This window comes from Lotus japonicus, chromosome 1 (assembly GCF_012489685.1).
Source record: "Lotus japonicus ecotype B-129 chromosome 1, LjGifu_v1.2".
Taxonomy (NCBI): domain Eukaryota; kingdom Viridiplantae; phylum Streptophyta; class Magnoliopsida; order Fabales; family Fabaceae; genus Lotus; species Lotus japonicus.
The window spans coordinates 86,464,719-86,484,647 of NC_080041.1; the positions used below are offsets into that span (position 1 = coordinate 86,464,719).

Below are 19,929 nucleotides of genomic sequence, written 5' to 3' on the forward strand. Positions count from 1 at the left end.
GCTGTTTGGGTTGCAGATGAAGTAATTGGGACCATAGCCACGACAGAGGAGAAGACCATTGCAGGAACGAACAACGATGACTTCTTCGTGCTCATCAGGGAAATTGAGTTCAAGAGCACGAAGTGTTAGAATTGTGGTGGCGATGGTAAATGAGAGAATTTGCGATGGTTCATCATACACGTTGGAGAAAATGAGGGAAGTGGGGTAGCGTCTGTGTTGGTGAATGGAGTGAGCGTCTCGGAATCGTTGATCGGAGATGAGTGTCAGCCAGCGCTTTGAAACGCACTTTGATTAGATAAGGGGTTTCAGCGGTAGCCGAATAAGGATCTCCCATAGGAGGTCTATGTTTCCGATTACCTCGGTTGTGGCAGAGGCAATATGTTTTGGCATTCTGATTTGTAAAACTAGGGCAGAAAGGACTAGGGTAGGTATGCCCAGTTTTATAAGGGTATGTATGTATGAATCCTCTCTTTATCCAACGGTGGAGGGTAAAGTTAATAAATGATAAAAAAAAAGTCAGCTTTGTGAGCTCAGCTGTGGTGACATCAATACCAGCTTTATCGGAGCTAAAGTCAAGTGAATAATAATTGTCAGCTTTAAAGACCAGAAAAATATCATCCTACATTTTAGATTTTAGAGCGTGTCACGACGCCAAAATTAAATTGAGTTTTGTGTCAGCTTTTATTTTATTATGGTTAGCTTTTGACCTATATTAATGAACATTTTCTTATAGTGAGCGTTAATCTACACTAGCTAACTTTATTCCATTAGCATCAACCTTTCCAAGTTAATAACATCAACTTTATGGATACTATGATAGCTTTGATCCCAAGAGACCAATGCTAAAAATACGTGTGTGATAGCTTTGGTGTGTGTGATATGATATTAATTTTGTAGTTGATTCGAATAATATAATCATAAATATGAAGATCACTTTGATCTTTGTACTTATTTTAATCTCGAACCCATTATTTTGCCCATTTAATAAAAACAAAAGAAATCTAAAACCAAATCAAGTTGTTTATCAAATATTATACATGCTTTTAAAATTTTAGTCTTTTTGTCTATTTTTATTTTTTAAAACAAGTCTCGTAGATAGAAAAAAATTTCCTCCCAAAAAATTAGACCCATCATGATAAGAATATTTTCAATTCAAACATGCATGATTGTCTCTGGTGGATCTTCCTTATGAACAAAACAAAAATATTTACTATTCAATTTTTTCTTCAACCATGAGTCGAAGAATTGTATAAAAAATAAGAATATTAATTTTGCAAGAATTATTTATATTTCCACTCAAGAATTATATTGTATCAAGAAATCCTGGAATGCAAGGGCAAAATGTAGATTAGTCATACATGATTGATTTTGCAAAAAAATCAGATGGTTTTAGTGTTTCCTTGCTTTTCACCCAGAAATTGTTTCGTCATATAATGATTCAAATTCATCAATTTCTTAAAATACCTTGTTTCATACTTCTTCAAACAAGTCATGACTTTTGTTGTTGGTGGTGGAGTTAGGTTCTCAGCAAATTGTGTTTAAAACTGATTGTACAGTGCTGCATGATACTTATTAGACTCGTGTGCCAAGATCCCTCAAGGCTTGATTCAGTTGTTCATTTTAATGTAATGACCTATGTGCCTATTTCTGGTTAATTACATTGCATTTCCCTTAAAAAAACTAATCCTATCTTCCGTAAAAGGATGAAACATATTGATATTGGATTGTCATTCGTAAGAGAATGAGTCAATTATAGACTTTTGAAACACATTCATGTGAAGACCAATCAACATTTAGATGATGTCCTTAATATACCAATATCTCTAACTCAATTCACACATCTAAATAGGTCACTTTGACATATATGCCCCAACCTCATGGAGTTAAGAGCACATATCTTCATTGTAACTAATCAATAGTTGTGGCAACTATAGTTAGTTAGTTGGAACTTAAAAACATATACAGCGTCATAAACCTTCACTTCTGCAAGAGTTAAGGGTCTAAATCACTATCTTTTAGAATCACACTCCCCAGTTCCAGTTCAAAGTTTTTCTGCACTCAGTTGCCTTTGAGAGAGAGCTAACCCTGACAGAAAAATCATCTATGCGTTCTAAATTTTTACCACTTTTAGAAGACCAGCGTTTAAGCAAGGTATAAAACCAGTCCTTAATGAATGCTATAGGGAGGAACACTACGCCACAACCATAAGAGAAGCTCCAAGATATGTTAGTGCAAATGGCTGCTTATTGCTTGTAAAATACCCTGTAAAGAAAGACTCCATTCAGCAAAGCTTCAAAATCAAATCAAATTTAGTTAAAACAATAACTTGTATCCTTTTTTGCTTATTTGGTTAACATAGTAGCATACACACCAAAGGGTTATTTAGTCCCATTCAACTAGTATTAAAGAAACCTAGAGATCAACCATGGAAACTCAATGAAAGGGGGCAATGAGGAAACTTAGAATGAGAATGCTTTTTACCTCCCAACAGATAATGATAGTGGCTATGAGGAACAAGCCAGCCTTGTATCTCCAACCCATCACAACATCAAATTCTGGTTGGAGAAACTACAAGATCTGCACGCTGCTGCACCGAATTGCCAACGAGATCTGGGAAAGTTAAAATTCTTCAAATCTCGCGTTGGAGGAAGGCTAATTCCTGCAACCACAGAAATAAACAACATTAAATGAAAAGTATCAGTAGATTCCCATTCAACTCAACACAAATTCACATTGAACTAACATACAAAAGTATTATGTGCATATATTTGTTTAGTATCAGATTATCAGAATCAAATCAATCATATAGTAGGTATATATCATATAGTAGGTCTTGAAATCCACTTTGTCTCACTTTCTTTTACATATATAGTATCAGCAAAGCTCAACCCTAACCTAGTCTAAACAACAAGACTCATACCCAAATAAAAAAAATGGCCTAACAAGTAACAACAACACATATACCACTAGAAAAAGCCTATCCATAACCACCATTTAAGATAGTGTCCCACAAAACCAACCAAATTAAACCATTTGCAGACGAGAAACCTTTAAACCCCACCACACCCTCAGCATTTAAGTAGAGAAATGACTAATGAGAGTGCACCTCGCAAGCATCATGGCCTTGTGGAGCCCAAAATGATGAGTTCTGGCAATAAACACCAAAGCAAGCACCCTTTTTATGGCGTAGAACCCCACAGTATCTCGGCGCTAACGGTGGCGCACTCTGCATCTGACTGAGAAGCCTTCTTCACCATCTTCAATACCTCCAATTTCACCTCTGTTTTCTCCTCAGATGTCAAACCTTCCCCCACTTCCAATTGAATAGCAAACCTCGAAACACAACCAGCGAAAACAGCATCAAACTCCTCCACACCCTCATATTTTTCTCTTCCTCTGTTCTCCTCCACATCATATGAAGAATCCCCACTTTCACTACCCTTCCTCTGCAACTCCATGAGTATCTTCACCAAATTCTCCTGAAACATAGCTTCAACCACTTCCATCCTCCCAATGTATGCAATTTCCATAACACAATCCAACGCCGCAGCACAAAGAGACAAATCCTGTAACCTTAAAAACCCAACAATCGTTGGAATCTCTCCATGTGACAAAATTTCATCCACCAAAGGACTCCGAATGAACCTCACCAACGACGTCAGAACCTGAACCGAACACGTAGAAGCCATAGCTATCAACGCCTTGATGGTAGGACCCATCAACACCAACCCAACAAACACATTCTTGTTGAATTTTACCAGAGCAGCAATGGCCACCGCAGCTTCCTCCTTCACCCTCTTCGAGCTCAGCGGCTCAAACAACGTCCGCTCCAGAACCGTGAACACCTTCGCCCGCAACACCAGATCCTGAAACCCCAAATCAAAACCCTGAGCCAACCTCTGCTCGAACTCAACCAGCGCGTTCACCTGCTCATCCTCACCGTGAGGCTGTTGTAGCGTTGTCACGAGGTCGTGAACGGTGACGCGGTCGATGTAGGCTTGGATTTCGGCCTCGAATGTGATGGCGGTTTGGGAGATTTTGTAGGTGGTGATGTGGCGGCGGAGGAGGGAGTTCGGGTTGTAGCCTTGACAGCTGTGGAGATTCTCGATGAGGGTTTTGAGGGTGGAGAGGGTGTGGGTGAGGGGGTGGAGGTTTGGGTCGGTTGAGAAGACGGTGATTGCTTTGGTTTCGAGGTTGAGGAGAGTGTCAATGGAGTCTGGGTTGAGGGTGGAGAAGGGGGTGGTTTTGGTGTGGAGATCTTTGGATGCTTCGAGGAGAGCGGTGAGGAGAGTGAGGATGCGGTGTTTGGAAGGAGGATCGTCCATGTGAAGAGGGTGGAAATTGAATTGAAGTGAGGGAGTGAGTTTGGTTTGTGCTGGAAATTACGTGAAGAATGGGAGATGAAACAGAAAAGACAAAGAAGGAAGGAAGAGAAACCAAACGCAAACTCAACTGTCAGTCTATTAATTCAAGGACCAGCCATTCAATGGAGGGAGTCCACGTAAGTCTTATATTAATACTTCTTCCCCCCCTAAACATAGTTTATTCTCTCTTTTTTTTCTTGGTCGTTATGCGTAAGGTCGACAGCAGTGAGACTAATCCCTCGTCCCACAGTCAACGCACTAAGCGGTAGGGGGTTGGGCAAAGAGTTTTTTCTATTCGCAAGAGTTAAACATAGTTTATTCTTTAATAGTAGTATTAATTATAAGATTAAATTTTAATGATATCGTAATATTGTATACTGGATCGTGATTTAAATCAATAATGATATATTTATACTTCATATCTGTCAAAAAATATCTAATTATTTTTTCTTTTTATCTATCACTTCTTATCTTATCACATCACACATGATATCTCTTAATTATATCTCTTCTCTTCCTATCTATCTCCACCAGAGGGAGGTGGAGAGGTGTGTATTTTCCAATTTAAATTTATAAGTTATACTTGTTCAAATAGGTAGGCTTATCTAAAAATAAATAAATATCAATGGTAACATTAATAGTGGGGTCGGCTTCATTTGAATTCAGCATGATTATGGTTTGAATTTTATAATGACTTAACTATCACTAATTTAAGACATATATTGAAAAATTTTAAAAAAGCTAAAATTTGTTTTAGTCCTGTAAAATAGAGGTATTTTAAGCAAAAAAAAAAAAAAAAAGCATGCTTCAAGCATGGTAAGCACAAGACTTAAGGCTTTGGAGTTATGAGTGTCTACCGAGTTACCTTCCATGGTAGACTGACTTAATCACAAAGTTACCACCTACGATAACCCAACCTAAGCATCAATGCACACTTCAAGTCGAATAAGCACGAGACTTGAGGGCTTGGAGGGTTGTGTGTCTATTGAGCTACTATCCTCGGCATCCAAGTCTGACCATTGAGGTACAATTCAACTCAATAAACACGTATAACATATATAAACTTGAGAGATTATATTGCAATCTCTGGATTAGATAATCGTAACCCATGGCAATTAACCGATCATTATGTTTTTCAAGAACTTATTAAGTCACTTTAAATATAACATCTAAAAGCTCAAATGAACCATTAATCCTATAAATGGCTAAGACAACAAGGTTAAGACATCTTCACTCTAACCCTAATATTAGGAGCTGGTTGTCACTAAGTATAACCTCGTAATTTTGGAAAGAACATTTATAAATTGCAATTGAATTCCCTCTGAAACAAACTTTTGTTCCTTTTTCGCTTTGGATTTTTTTTTGTGTGTTTTCATGTTGGAGTTGTGGATGATATGAAAGTGGTTTGACTTATTGCAGAGATGGTGAAGAAGGTGTGGTGCTTACAGAAGGCGGTGAATTGAAAATGGAGGGACCCCTGTGTGCTTAGCCCTAAAAGAATGAGTCATTTGGTTTTAGTCCTTACATTTAAGGTCAATTGGATGAAAAAAATAATGTAGGATGTCACATAAGATCATTGGTGTGTCAAATATTGATGTAGAACTTTGTTAGTCACGTCACAACATTTTTTAACAGGAGTCAACGACAGAGACTAAAACCATCTATTTGCTTAAAAGATAATCCTATTATATAGAGAATACAAATATATTTAAGCCTTTAATAAATATATTTGGTCTAACCTGAATCTGGTTTAAGTTAAACCACATGTTTTGAAAATGGTCTACCAATTTTCATCTCTGACTTAGATAATCAAGCAGAAATTGGAGTGTGTGTGCGGTGTGCCAATTGCCAAATCCAAATTGCCAAAATAACACAAGTAGAAATTGGACTACAGATTCTGATTCCCTCATGACAACTGTGTTGTATTGCACAACCAGCAAATTTTGTGTTTGTATTTATGAAAAATCATTTCTAAAAAAAACCACTTTTTTAAGAAAATAAATTACAACAAACGTGTAGAAACTAGAAAGTCTACTAAGGATCCCGGTACTTATGCTGGGGAGTCCACCTCAGATGCAAAGTGATCTTCCCGGATTTAGCTGCATCTAGAGGAAAAGTTTCATCGTATTCCCCTTCTAAGATGACCTTAGTCAGTGTCATGATCACTCTTCCCATTTTTTCCTGAAAAATTCATGCATTTCGATAGTTATAAAAAAGTGCAGTATAATATTCAGAGAATTTGAAATAGTGTGCTAGAGAGTGTTTTGTGAACAAACTTCTCATTCAGAAAGCACATGAAACACCCTTCTTTTCACAACTTAACAAAGAAAGTAACTTCTGTTAAGTGTTAATTAATAGGAGTTTTTTTAACTCTGGATAAATAGGCATCGTGGACGAAAGAAAGAAATAATGGGAGGCTTAACAAGTGATATATGAAAAGAAAGTAGAGAGAAATATAAAGAAATGTAATATAGATGTAAAAAATTGAGTTGTGGCAAAGAAAACAGAGTTGTTGAATTATGTTTGAAATCAAGCAGTACTTAGAAACAAACAAGTTAAATAGAAAATTAAAGAGGTATCACCTTGCCAAACGTATCATGATCCCAGACTTCAATAATTAACATTTCGTGCAAGCCATCCTCCACAACAAAGTCAAATGTTTGATTCCATACTGGGTTTAGGGATTCATTTACAACCTGAGAATAAGGAATTATTATTCAGTCCATTACAAGTATATGAAAACCAGTGTATACAAATACAATCAACTTAATACGTTTTTAACTAATTTGCACTCAACTACTTCAGGTTGTTAATCAATTAATTATTCAAATTTATATTGCTCTAGACAAAAAATTAGTTAAACACTGATATACAAAAATGTTTCAGACCGAGATTATCCTAAATCTTACCCTGCTCTTCAGTTTCTTTTCTGATTTTTTCAACATTAGGACGACAAATGGATCAGCTTTGCCCATGAAGTCCACTACTGGCAAGTCTTCAGCTGAAATCACTGTTACAGATAGAACACCTCTTACAATCACGTTGCTTCTCCTCCGTGATGGTGATGCTTTTGTAAGATCCTCATCCTCTGCGTCAACTACTCCACTCTTAAGGGTCTTCTCGAACGTGGTTAATGAGTACTCAGGGTCAAAAGGGTTCTTAAAGTTGGTATCAACCCCAAATGGGCAGTACAAGAGCTCCAACTGCACCTATATGAGGTATAATATACTAAAGAAGGTTTATGAACTGCTATAATCTGAATTTCCATGAATAGAATACTAAGATACAAGTATGTGATAATATAACAAAGAGCACAAGTAACAAGTTTACCAGATTCTAAGGTCATTATAGATCAAACTTGTGCCTAGAACTTTCTTATTTCATACACACACCCCCTATATTGACCATTTTATAATATACTTGATAAACTTGAAAGCCATGGTTTAGTATTCTACTCATGGCAAACGGCTAAGCTCTACATTAATTGGTCATTACATTTACAGCAATGATTTTACAAAGGAAAATCGGAAGAAATGCTGATGTGTCAAAGCTAAATTATGTTATTTGGCGGTAATCATGGGTCCTCTTCTTGTGTTTAGTAATGTAACTTTTAGTAATTTCCTTGGTATTGATCAGTTAGAATCTAGAATGCCAGATGAATGTAATGAAGACACTAAGAATAAACTATCTTACCTCACCCCTGTATTTGTTATCTCTATGGATTTCCAGATCCTTCACCAATTTCAACCATACATCCTTTACTTTACCAGGTTCGAGTTCCTTCAGCGGAATTTGGGCACAGCCAAGAAGCTCAGATGCTTGAACTCCTTCATCATCAAAAATTCTTATGGTCAAGTGCTGGGTTGATGCATCTTCGACAATGAAATCGAAGTGCTCATTCCATATTGGATTCAGCTGGTTGTTCTGAACATACCAAGCAAATGGATTAACCAACACAACAATAAATAAATTAAAATAAAGGAAGCTTCCATTGGAAAGAGAGTTAGTCTTACGATTGTTTTACTGGTTTTTGTTCTCTCACGAAGAGGGCGTACAAATACGGTAGCATAAGGATCGGATTTCCCAATCAGATCTTTATTTGTTAAGTTTTTTGCTTGCACTAGTTTTACTTCCAATGTTCCAACCGGTTTCAATTCTAGGTTGCTGTGAAAGGAAGAACAATCATGTAGCGTTTGAATTAAAGAAATAAAAAAGAAACAGCAATAAAGTACACATAAATGATATGCATGCTATGCTACATGTGATGAAAATGACACAGAAGATGATGGCAGAAATAAAGGTTAAAGACATTTTGGAACAAATGTGACATTAATTTACAGAAGCCTAGAATATAGTTTTCATTTGGCTAGCCTAGTGAAAGTAGACTAACTGCTATAATTCCTTCTAGCAGTGTCAACTTTCTAGCTCTTCATTGATATATGAAGATGCATAACTGCACATGCTTAAGGATTTACTTGCCATTACAAGACAGGTTGCAGTCACCAAAGCAGAAAACTGATTCAGATCCATACATCACTATCAGCTCCTAAATAAATAATTTTGTCCTCCTACTGGAAGAAAATAGTAACGAACTGTTAGATACCTGTAGTCCCCAGGTATAATTGGTATAATTTTGCGTACTGGCCAAGTTATAGAGTCTTCAATGGCATCTCGAATTGTTTCCTGAATAATTAACAGAGGAGTTTATTACTGAGGTAGAGTGTTGTATGAGTTAGCAAGTTATTGACAATGCAATGCAGGATTAATATACCTAACTTTTGTAATTGATTATACTTCTCCGTGATTTACATTACAATGCATTAGGACTATATTGCACACTCTGTTCAAACCTTTGGGACTCAGACATACATATACATGAATGTTAACAAAATTTCAGAACCAAAGTTCAAGATCTCCTGAAAAAATAGGGGGGAAGAGTATAAAAGAAAAGAAATGCTTCTTGGCATGGAATTTATCTTCACCATCTGCGAAGAAATTACCTATCAAAACTTTTGATATGTCATAAAGATTTTAAACAGAATAAAGAAAATGGCAGTGCCTGATTATTAATTTATTACATAACTACCAAATCCTGTTACACATGAAGATCAGGTGCATGGTAGTATAGCATGTGCAAACTAAGTAACATTAGTCAAAGGAAAAATATCAGTACCACAAAACTATGTATAATTTGCTTATACCTCTATGGCATCAGATATCCCCGGTATAGCTGATATGTCACCACCAACCACTTTGAGAGTAAAATCCAGATCTCTCTGTTGGCAGAACAAATAAAAACATGAAATATAAATAGTTGGAATTTTTAATTTACAAATATTTGAACAAACTCATTAACTGCTCGTTTTTCTTTAGGCTTTTTTTGGGAGTTTTTTAGAGAGGGAATGTGAAGGCTTTGACGGTAAAGGAAGGGGAGGGGAAAGAAAAGGGGAAGGGAGGGTAATCCCTCCCCTTGTTCGGAAGTTCATAATTCTTCAAAAACCTCCAATTTGGGGGAGCTTCACAAAATAGCTAAAGGAAGGTCTTTGAGGAGTTTGAAGGATTTTAAAAAATTCTTCAAAGTTTATCCCTTTCTTACAAAGCTATCAAACAAGAGGAGGGCTTCTCATGAGCCTCCCCTTTCCATTCCCGCCCCTCCAAAATCCAACTTGCGAAGAAAGCTTGAGCTTTCTCATATTTGTTTCCAGTTACTTGACAACAAAAAGCATAGGTATCGGTAAACAATGTTGGGTAACTCATCCTATCTTCAACATGCTGAAATAATTCTTTGATAAATAAATGTCGAGATATTGTCTTTTATTGAGTAATGAAAGTATAAGTCACAAGACAATATAACTCACCTTTTCTCTCAAGGAAAAACACACAGCTCCAAAACCAGGAAACTCATTTACAAGCGGTTTGAAGATCAACCTGAAAACCCCAGTGAATCCAATATTTTTTACCTATATAAACAAGTTGCCAGGGAAGACAGAACAGAATGATAAGGAATTACTTAAATGTTGACATTTACAGACATTAATGAGGTCACTAAGACTTTAGAATTACAGAAAGAGATAGAATGGACTAAAATGATAGTAGGTTCCTTATAAATAGAAGGGGGCGCCTCCTGGTATGAACAACTTTCTCCTCTTATAATATTTTCTACTTCTATTATGAACTAAAGAATCGGAGTACTGCCTATACTGTTATCTTCTCAATTCAAGGAAGCAGCGATAGCATTCTCAACCATCCAGTTCACTAAAACCTCGGGGAAGTTTGGCATGGAAGTTAAAGGACATTTAGGTATTAGATGAAAGCAAGATAAAATTCAATGAACAAACTACATGGCATAACCATTTCATAGAATTTATTCTTTGATAGACGCAACGCAACTCATTAACAATAAAAGGAAACAAAACAAAATAGAGTAGGACTATCAAGTATTGTTATGTATAGAAATTTATATGTTCATCAGTCAAAAAGGTTGATTGCTTCATCTTCTTTCTCTTGGAAAGATGGTTAAGATTTAAAGTTAATGCACAAAGCCATCCTAATACAAACAATTTGGCAGCCAGCTAAGGTTATTGAGTACAACTTATTAGAAAATATCATCAGCATACAAAAAAGTCAGAAGAGGGCAATGATTTATATATCACCTGCACAGGAATTACAACACCAACTTTGGTTTTGATGTCAAGAACTATATTCGGGTTACCATCCCACTGCATCTCTAGCTCCATGGTCACTCCATTAGGCCCACTATCCTCATCGACAATTTCAATTCCTAGATAGTTCAAGCAGCATATATCAGTATCAGCACGAAATTGCAGAGATGAACAAAACCAACATTTAATATTAATAAATTGGACACCGTCCGACTCTCTTAAATTTGTTGAACTTGATTATAAGCCCTAATGTACCAGGGACGGTGGAATCCAGAAGCACAAGCATGAGCCAGAATTATCAATGTTTTCAATTTTTTACATTACTAAGTACTAACTAATAACAAGCCACCAGATATAGCATGCGAATACAAAATCTAAGGCTTACTCATTATTAGTAATGTAGCTAACCTGTAAATTGTGGAGCCACAGTGCCAAGGGTCAACTTGGAGAAGGTGAGAGATGACAAAACAATTGGCTTATATTGTTCAAGAATGGGTTCAACATTGCTTCTAATCAACTCCGACGCCGCCTAAGCACATTTCCACATTACATCAAAACTCTAGCTAGATTCATTCAATTAATACATATCATTATATCAACAAACTTAGCAAATGAAAAACCAAATCAAATTAAGAACCTCATTAATATATGGCCACAGCTTGCTTAATTGGCTATTAAGCCAATTTAACTGCAGAAAATGAACAAATTAACATCAGAATCCAGATCAAAATTAAAGTTACTCCGTCCGCATTCGCTGAAAATTTGAAGTGCAGTGAACTCAACTTCTGTCTCCGAGTGAAAACCACCCATGACGGATAGAACTTAGGAAGAAGAAGCTTTCTGGAATCTTCCACCGTCATCCTCGCAAACCTTGCAATTGTCTTAGCCTAAAAGCCATTCACAAAAACCAAACCATGATGCGTACAAAGGAAGCTAACGAGTTAGAATGCAATGAATGTGGATTTTGGTTTTTACATACCAAATCGGAACGACGCTTGGATCGGAAACTCTCGTGACGAGCGTAAGCGACGATCAATCCGATTCCGACGGCGACACCGACGATCATGCCGCTGATGAATCCCATTTTCGCAACGGAAATTAACTTCTAATTGAAGATTGTGAAATGTCGTCGTTTCAGCTCAAGCATCTCGTTCATCGATCACTGAAGAAAGAAACAGAGGAAGATGAAGAGAGAGGGAGAAGAAAGAGTGTCTGTTGAAGAGTTAGTTACGTTGCGTTGAGGATGTGGATGTACGCGCGGGTAATCACTAACCAGAACCATTAATTATTCAATTAATCATTCAAATTCGTGTCATTAATGTAAGTAAGTAAATAAATTCTAATGTAAATATTCATTGATTATTGCTAAAGTAATATGTGAACGTGTTGAGCTTATGTGATGAGTACTATTCTCCATTGAAGAAGAAAGTAATATGTGCTTTTCTTTCCCTTTAGTCATGTAGTTTCTTCTAGCTTAGTACGTTTGCTTTCTAAATTTTGCTTGATTTACAGCCAAATAGGGTAAGGCATCTTATATAAAGCTCAGTCAATGAGATTTTAGATACACGCTCAAATTGTTTAACTTTTCCCTTAAAACATTAAATTAAGAGAAAAAATATCCCTGAAAATAGCTCAAGTGGTTAGAGTTAGATGACATATGGATTGGAGATGGAAAGGTTACAGATCTTCTCTTAACGGATATAATTTATCTTTCTAATATAAAATAATTAAGAAAAAAATATTTTTTAAATAAACATAATGAATTTACAAAAAAATCCAATATTCGTGATGGGTAAGTGCTAATTTATTGGCTTTATGTTATATTCTAATACGCTCCCTCACGCAAGAGTCATTTGGGCTTGAAGAGTGGATAAATGCACATACTCACCTACCATGTGCTTAATTAAATTCCACTTTTTAATTAGAAAGTGAGGAGAGCAAGGTGAAGGTATGAAAAACGGTAGAAAGGGGGGTTTGAATAACGTTTTCAGTACAAAACTTCCACCTTAAAGATTTTGACAAATCTTTCGAGAACTTAAGTGCTAAAGATAAGAGATAGAAAAGCACACAAGGATTTTATCCTGGTTCACTTGATAAATCACTCAAGCTACTCCAGTCCACCCGTTAAGGTGATTTCTTCCTTCTTAGAATGAATGCAATCCATTAATCAGGTAAGAGTTACAACTGCACTTGAAACCTACAAGTGACTAACAATTACACTGACTTAGCTCACACTAAGATTCACTCTCTTAGTCTTCTCTAGGATCCGATCAACCTTGATCTCCTAAAGGAACTAAACAAACTATTTATCAAAGAATTGTTTACAAGAGATTTGCTTCTAAAAAGCTAATAGTAAACACAATGAATTTCAGATGAAAGAAAGCTTAGAATATTTTGAATATGTCTTGCGCGTATGTATTGCTTCTTCTTATTCTAGCCGCTTCTTTCAATCTTCAGCCTCTATATATACTCCAAGGATTAGGGTTGAGCGTTGCATGGGAAATGCTACCGTTGGAGGGCAGTTCTGGAAAATCCAGCTTCTGCTGTGGCTGAGAACGTTAGGTAGGTCGTCAGGAAGGTACACTTGCTTTTGTACTTGGATAGCGACTTGACCTTTAAACCTAGGAGACTTCTGATCAGGGGATGCTTCATATTGAAACTTGTGAAGCCGGTTGATCAGAGTCAGAGGGAAAGCACAGATCCTCTGACCATTGTATCTTCTGATTCTGAACTCAGAGGGAAGAACATGGCCTTCAGAGTTTCTTGCTTCTGGACTTCAGAGTTTCCACTATTCAGCTTCTGGATCTTCAGAGTCTTCTACACCATCAGAACATCTGAACCTTCAGTGTTTCTTGGTTATCAGAACTTCTGGATCTTCAGAGCTTCTAGCGACTGAGTCCACATCAGAGTTTGTATTGCTTCAGAACTTCTGAAGCTTTTCCACTGTTCATACTGAACATGGTGAATGCGAAAGCGTTGCTTGGGTTACTCTTTGTACACAGTGCTTCTGATTTGTGTGAGATTGAGTTGAGGTCAGAGTCTGTAAATAGCACACTCAGAAAAACACGTTAGAGTATCACAATTGTTCATATCAAAAGGTTAACTTGTAATCGTCAAAACATAGAGTTGTACTACTAGATCAAAACTTGATCTTACAATCTCCCCCTTTTTGATGATGACAAAACTAAGATTTTTGATGAACAATTCTTAAACATTAAACTGAATTCACTCAGAGTTTAGAGATATATAATAAGACTTATCATGATGTGAATAGTTTATCTTGCTCATTCTGAATTCAAGTCACTGCTTGATTCTGAGCTTAGCTCCCCCTGAATCTAATACTTGATGAAAACGTTAGTAAAGTCTAGATTCTGAGCTAAATGATATAAGAGTTCAGAGTGAAAAACTTATGACATAGATGAAAAACGAATAATCAGAGCGCATAAGTAATCAGAGTCATGGACAAGGTATCAGAGTCTTGGGTATCAGAGTCAACTTAGAATCACTTCAGAAGAAGTGAAATGTATTCCTTGTATTTGCCCAGTGACACATCTATGGTCATGAAGGTGGAACTCTTAAAATCTCCAAAAGAAAAATAAATCACACTAACACATCTTACACATCAAAAACTGGGTTTACTCCCCCTTTTTGTCATAAGCAAAAAGCTTGGGGTGTGAAAAACTTAGCTTGAAGTACAAGGTACTCCCCCTTGGAGAAGGTCTAAGTTTAAAGAAGATGAAAACGATGCAAGAATCAGAGTTAGGCGAAATAGATAGAAGAGTTAATGCAAGAGAAGAACGTTTACCACCGGTCAAGTGAGTAAAGAGAAGGGTTAGTTACCAAGAACTTAACCTCGAGAAACCGTAGGAGCATTAACTTTCAGAGAGAAAGTGAAGCCTATATAAAGCGTTGGAGAGAAAGGTAAGCTTCACACCGTGAACAATTTGTAGTGAAAAAATGGCATCATACAACGTAGCACTAGAAGAGCTGAGGAAGAAGGCCTGTGAAGAGGACTTGTTCCTGAACATCAGGCATCCAGAGGGTACAACGACCATCGCGGAGCTGACACAGACACTGCTGGAAGAGGACCTGCGTCCAGAGTTGGAGAGAGACCTGAAGGAATTTCTTGCCTTCGTGGAGGAGGTGCAAGAACTCAGCCGGCTTGAACTCAAGCTGCTGGAAGAAAAAGAAATCTTGGAAGAGAAGCTCAGGACTTCAGAAGAGATTCTGGAGAAAGATGAGCTAGAGATCAGACTCAACAACATCCAGCATGTACTGGAGCGTCTGGAGAAGGATAGGTCAGAGCAGCGCCAGGAGTGCAGAAGAATGAGGAGAGATCCTCCATTCTAGATTTATATGATGTAAAGAAATATGATGTAAACATAGAACAATTATGAATAAAACGAGTTTAGCAAACATATGTGACATAGGTATATAGTTATGCATATATAAACACAAACGAACAAATTAAAATAAGTAAAATAAAAAAGAAACAGAGTTTAACAAAAGGAAAACAAGGTTAACTAAAGAAGAAAAAGAAGAGATCCTAGAACTAAGGTTTGTCAGTGCGGCGCAGAAGTTCCATCATCATGTGCTTCATCTCAATCAGCATGGATTCATGAGTGTCAAGACGTTGTTCCATGATGTCGAGTCTGGATGAGCTTGTCTGAGTAGAACTGGAAGGAACATTCTGAGCAGCTTGAGGATCTGGAATGGAAGCAGAAGCAGCAGGAGTAAACACAACTGGTGCAAGTGCTTGGCATCTAAGAGCTTCAGCCTCAGCTTCAAGTCGCTCTGCCTCAAGTCTGGCTTGTTCAGCTTGAGCTGCTGCTTGACGTGCAGCTTCTTCTGCTTGTTCTTTCTTTCTCTGGGCTTCTTCAATAGCTTCAAGAAGCTTATTTCTCTGTTCTAGTTCATGAAGAGCCACCCTTCTAGCAAACCTTTGCTTTGCAGCCTCAATCCTCTGACTTCCCTCTGCATGCAGGAGCTGCATCATAATCGGAACTTGAGCCACTAGCCAAGTGCTCAGATTGTTCCACTCATCAGCCACATTTTCAGCATTCTCACTGAGATCAGTCTGACCGTGCACATTGCGGAGTCTCAAGGAGGCTTCATGATAGAAAATATTGATGCACTCAGAGAGAGATGTGGGTTGGAGGTGAGTATAGGGAATGATGGAGAGGTTGGTTTCAGGAGAGGCTGGATGATTGCTGCTATGAGCTTCAGAGGCACCTTGTGGAGAACCAATGTGAATCATGGGAGCATTGGGTTCAGAGGTTCCAAGGTGAGGGTTTGAAGTTTCAACCAGAGGTTGAGGTGATCTAACCGAGGATTGGTTAGACACTGATTGTTCGGGTTCAGGGTCTGGTTGAATAGGCTCTTGTTGGTCAGGGACAGGGTGAGCTTGTTGAGCTAAGGGGTCTGCCTCTTGGATAGGATTGGCCAAGATAGGTTCATCTGGGTCAACTAGACGTTCAGGTCTAGGGCCAGGATATCTCCTAGGGCTTGGACACGTAAGGTAATATTCCTCTAAGGCAGACACCTTTTCTTTTCTAACCTCCATGAATTTTCTAACAGATTCAGAGTTATTGGAGGGAGAAGAATCAGCAACATTGGTTGGAAAGGATACAGGTGTAAAGGCTGTTGAAGAGTCTGTATCCGTGGGTCTGACAGCAGGACGTTCTGATGCTCTGGGAACAGAGTGATCAGACGTTCTGGGTTGTGGTTCCGTTTGGTTTGGCTCGGGTTGGTCATGGATGATGGGTTCAGAAGATAATGGGTCGTATGGAATAGTAATGAGAGAGGTTGGATCTTCTGACCTAGGGGGTTGGTTCTGAAGCAAATTCCAGAGAGGTGCTTCAGTAGGAGAAGGTTGAAAGAAGGAAGACCTTGGGGATTGTGGTGGAGTGGTGGTTTGTGCGGCTGGCTGGGATTCAGGAATAGGAGTGAGGGGATTTGAGGAGTGTTGAAGCAAGGCAGAAATAGGAAGTGCATCAAATAAATTCAAATCATCATCAGAAGCAAGTGCAGGCTTACTTGAATGTGCTGATGATCTAGTCACTCTGGCAGGAGGTTCAGTCCTTCTGACCACTGCAGCAGCTGGTTCCACCCGAGTAGGCTTCACCACGATTCTGACCTTCTTCTGCTTCTTCTTAGGAGGACCATCCTCACTATCATCACCATCATCATCATCAGGCTTGCTCTTCGGCTTCTTGACCAGAGGGACATCAGATTCCTCTGAGGATTCTTCCAGAACCATCTTCCTCTTGGTTTTCTTCTTGGGAGGAGAAGGAAACTCTGGAGCTGGTGGAAGTCTGCTGACGAAATCATCAAGGTCAATCTCGAATCCTTGAGCCCTGAGGTCTTCAACATAGCACCGGATGGCTTCAGGATGGTCTGCTTGGGTCCACAGAGGGTAGTCATTCAGAGGCATTCTTCTTCCTCTGATCTCAGAAGATGTGTCTTCATGAGCAGGAGCAATCTTCTTCTGGATTAAGCCCATCTTCTTCAAGGAGTTTGCAGTGAAGACATCACTGACAATTGTGCTCAAATCCTCTGTGCAACCAGCATTGATCAAATCTTGCACCAAGTTGCTTTCAATGAGAAAGTCTGAGAGCAGCCTCCCAAAAGGGATGTATTTGATTGCAGACTTGATGGAGGCGGTGGTGCGAGACTTCCGGATGCATTCCTTCAAATAGGAGAACAGGAAGTAGGGAAGGCAGATCTTCTCCTGGTTTTGGATGAAAAACAGCATCGCCTTCTGGTTGAAGTTGATGTAATCTGGAGAACTGCCCTTCGGTCGCTGATTGATGCAGTTGAGCAGGATCTTGTGCCAGATTCTGAGTTTGGGGTGAAGGTCCATCACCTTGTAACTCGTCTTGCCCGGTTTGAAGGTGGTGTACAGGGCCTTGTTGACGATGTCCTTGGTGCTGGGTTTCAGCTTCGATTCCGTCAGTTGGAACCGATACCCATAAGCAGTTTCTGCACCTAGCAGATTCACGAATGACTTCTCCGTGATGATGATCTTCCTGCCAAGAATATGAGATACCACTTGAGTATCATCGCAGTCGGCGTGCTTCCAGAATTCCTTGACCAACTTCTCATACACCGGTCCTCGAAGTCGGTTGAAGTAATTTCCCCAACCTTGAGTTTGGACTTCAGGACGAAGATCATACCCATTTGCAGCCAGGTTGTCGAGGTCGAATCTCCATTCTGCCAGGACTTGAAGTTCCTCAGGAGCAAATACACAGTGAACGGCACAGCCCCGTTCTGCAATTGGAACAATCTGCTCTTGAGCTTGAACTTGTTCTTGTGCCGGATTCTCAGAGCCCCTTTGACCCGTTGCTAGACCAACTACCATGTGAGGGAACTGAGGTGCATCTGCAGTAGATCTTCTGGTTTGTCTCACCATTTTGAAGAGGTTGAAGGTTTGAGGTAGAAGATGAAGGTTGAAAGATGAAGAGAGATCGAGAGAGAAATCAAGAAAGAGGCGGTTTTGAAAAGCAGAGAGTGCGAGAGTGAAAACCGGAAGTGAACGAGAACGTGTGTGTATAGTGGGTTTTATCAAATAACCGTTGTTGATTCAAAAAGCACTTTAAGATCAACGGTTGAAAACTAAAGATAGATAGTAACAGTAAAATACACAATCACACACAGGAGATAAGCATATCTACACGCAATCATAACAGACTGTCACACGGGCACAAGAAATTATGCATCAGAAATTCTGACACACGTGTTGTTGTCTCAGCTTCAGAGTCAGTACCAGTGGGCACACACACTCTGATTCAGTTACCTTCTGGACTAGACATCTTCTGATCAAGAAGTATCATAGTCAGAGGTTCTGATCCATCTTCACTCTGGACAAAAGTCCATGTTTAGATTTTTCAGAATAAAATTAAATCTATCCTCTGCTAAGGGCTTTGTAAAGATATCTGCCCATTGATGGTCAGTATCAACAAACTTCAGAAGAAGTACGCCCTTCTGTACATAATCTCTAATAAAGTGATACTTTACCTCAATGTGCTTTGCCCTTGAATGCAAGATAGGATTCTTACTCAATGAGATTGCAGCAGTGTTATCACAATAGATTGGGATATTGCTCTCAAGGATCTGATAATCCTCCAGCTGATGTTTCATCCAGAGCATCTGAGTGCTGCATATTGCTGCTGAGATATATTCTGCCTCTGCAGTTGATAGTGCAATGGTTGATTGCCTCTTGCTTGCCCATGAGACTAGATTGCTTCCCAGAAATTGACAATTTCCAGAAGTACTTTTTCTCTCTGTTCTATCTCCAGCATAATCAGCATCACAATAACCTGAAAGCTTATACTCTGATGTTTTCTTATACATCAAGCCAAGGTTAGTGGTGCCTTTCAGATACCTTAGGATCCTCTTAACAGCAGTTAAGTGGGTTTCCCTTGGATCTGATTGGAAACGAGCACATAAGTGAACACTAAATAATATGTCTGGCCTAGATGCAGTTAAGTATAGAAGTGAACCTATCATTCCACGATAGAGCTTCTGACATACTTTACCACTTTTATCTTCTTTCTCCAAAATGCATGTAGGATGCATTGGAGTCTTGGCCACTGTAGATTCCAGCATATTGAACTTCTTCAGAAGTTCTTTAGTGTACTTGCTCTGATGGATATATGTTCATTCTGGTGTTTGATCAACTTGTATTCCCAGAAAGTACTTTAATTCTCCCATCATACTCATCTCAAATTCAGCCTGCATCATCTCAGAAAATTCTTTGCATAGAGATTGATTAGCAGAACCAAATATAATATCATCAACATAAATTTGCACAATTAAGATATCATCTTTATAAGTCTTGCAAAAGAGAGTTGTATCTACTTTACCCCTTACAAACTCATTCTCCAGAAGGAATGACCTAAGTC

General features: G+C 38.5%; 2 protein-coding genes across 2 annotated transcripts; both read right to left on the reverse strand.

The window, feature by feature from the left end:
- Nucleotides 1-1,701: 1,701 nt before the first annotated feature.
- On the reverse strand, nucleotides 1,702-4,476 carry LOC130727360 (uncharacterized). The gene is made up of 3 exons (XM_057578468.1): nucleotides 3,107-4,476; nucleotides 2,482-2,659; nucleotides 1,702-2,262 (listed from the first exon to the last, which is right to left on the reverse strand). Exon 1 carries the CDS (start codon nucleotides 4,323-4,325, stop codon nucleotides 3,180-3,182), a length of 1,146 nt encoding a protein of 381 aa, XP_057434451.1. The 5' UTR covers nucleotides 4,326-4,476; the 3' UTR covers nucleotides 1,702-2,262; nucleotides 2,482-2,659; nucleotides 3,107-3,179.
- A 1,767-nt stretch (nucleotides 4,477-6,243) lies between these two features.
- On the reverse strand, nucleotides 6,244-12,315 carry LOC130727359 (synaptotagmin-4-like). The gene is made up of 13 exons (XM_057578467.1): nucleotides 12,006-12,315; nucleotides 11,807-11,913; nucleotides 11,664-11,712; nucleotides 11,435-11,555; nucleotides 11,018-11,145; nucleotides 10,223-10,324; nucleotides 9,566-9,640; nucleotides 8,968-9,047; nucleotides 8,378-8,528; nucleotides 8,058-8,288; nucleotides 7,274-7,573; nucleotides 6,947-7,060; nucleotides 6,244-6,545 (listed from the first exon to the last, which is right to left on the reverse strand). The coding sequence occupies exons 1-13, from the start codon at nucleotides 12,108-12,110 to the stop codon at nucleotides 6,399-6,401; spliced, it is 1,710 nt and encodes a 569-aa protein (XP_057434450.1). The 5' UTR covers nucleotides 12,111-12,315; the 3' UTR covers nucleotides 6,244-6,398.
- Between the last annotated feature and the right edge of the window lie 7,614 nt (nucleotides 12,316-19,929).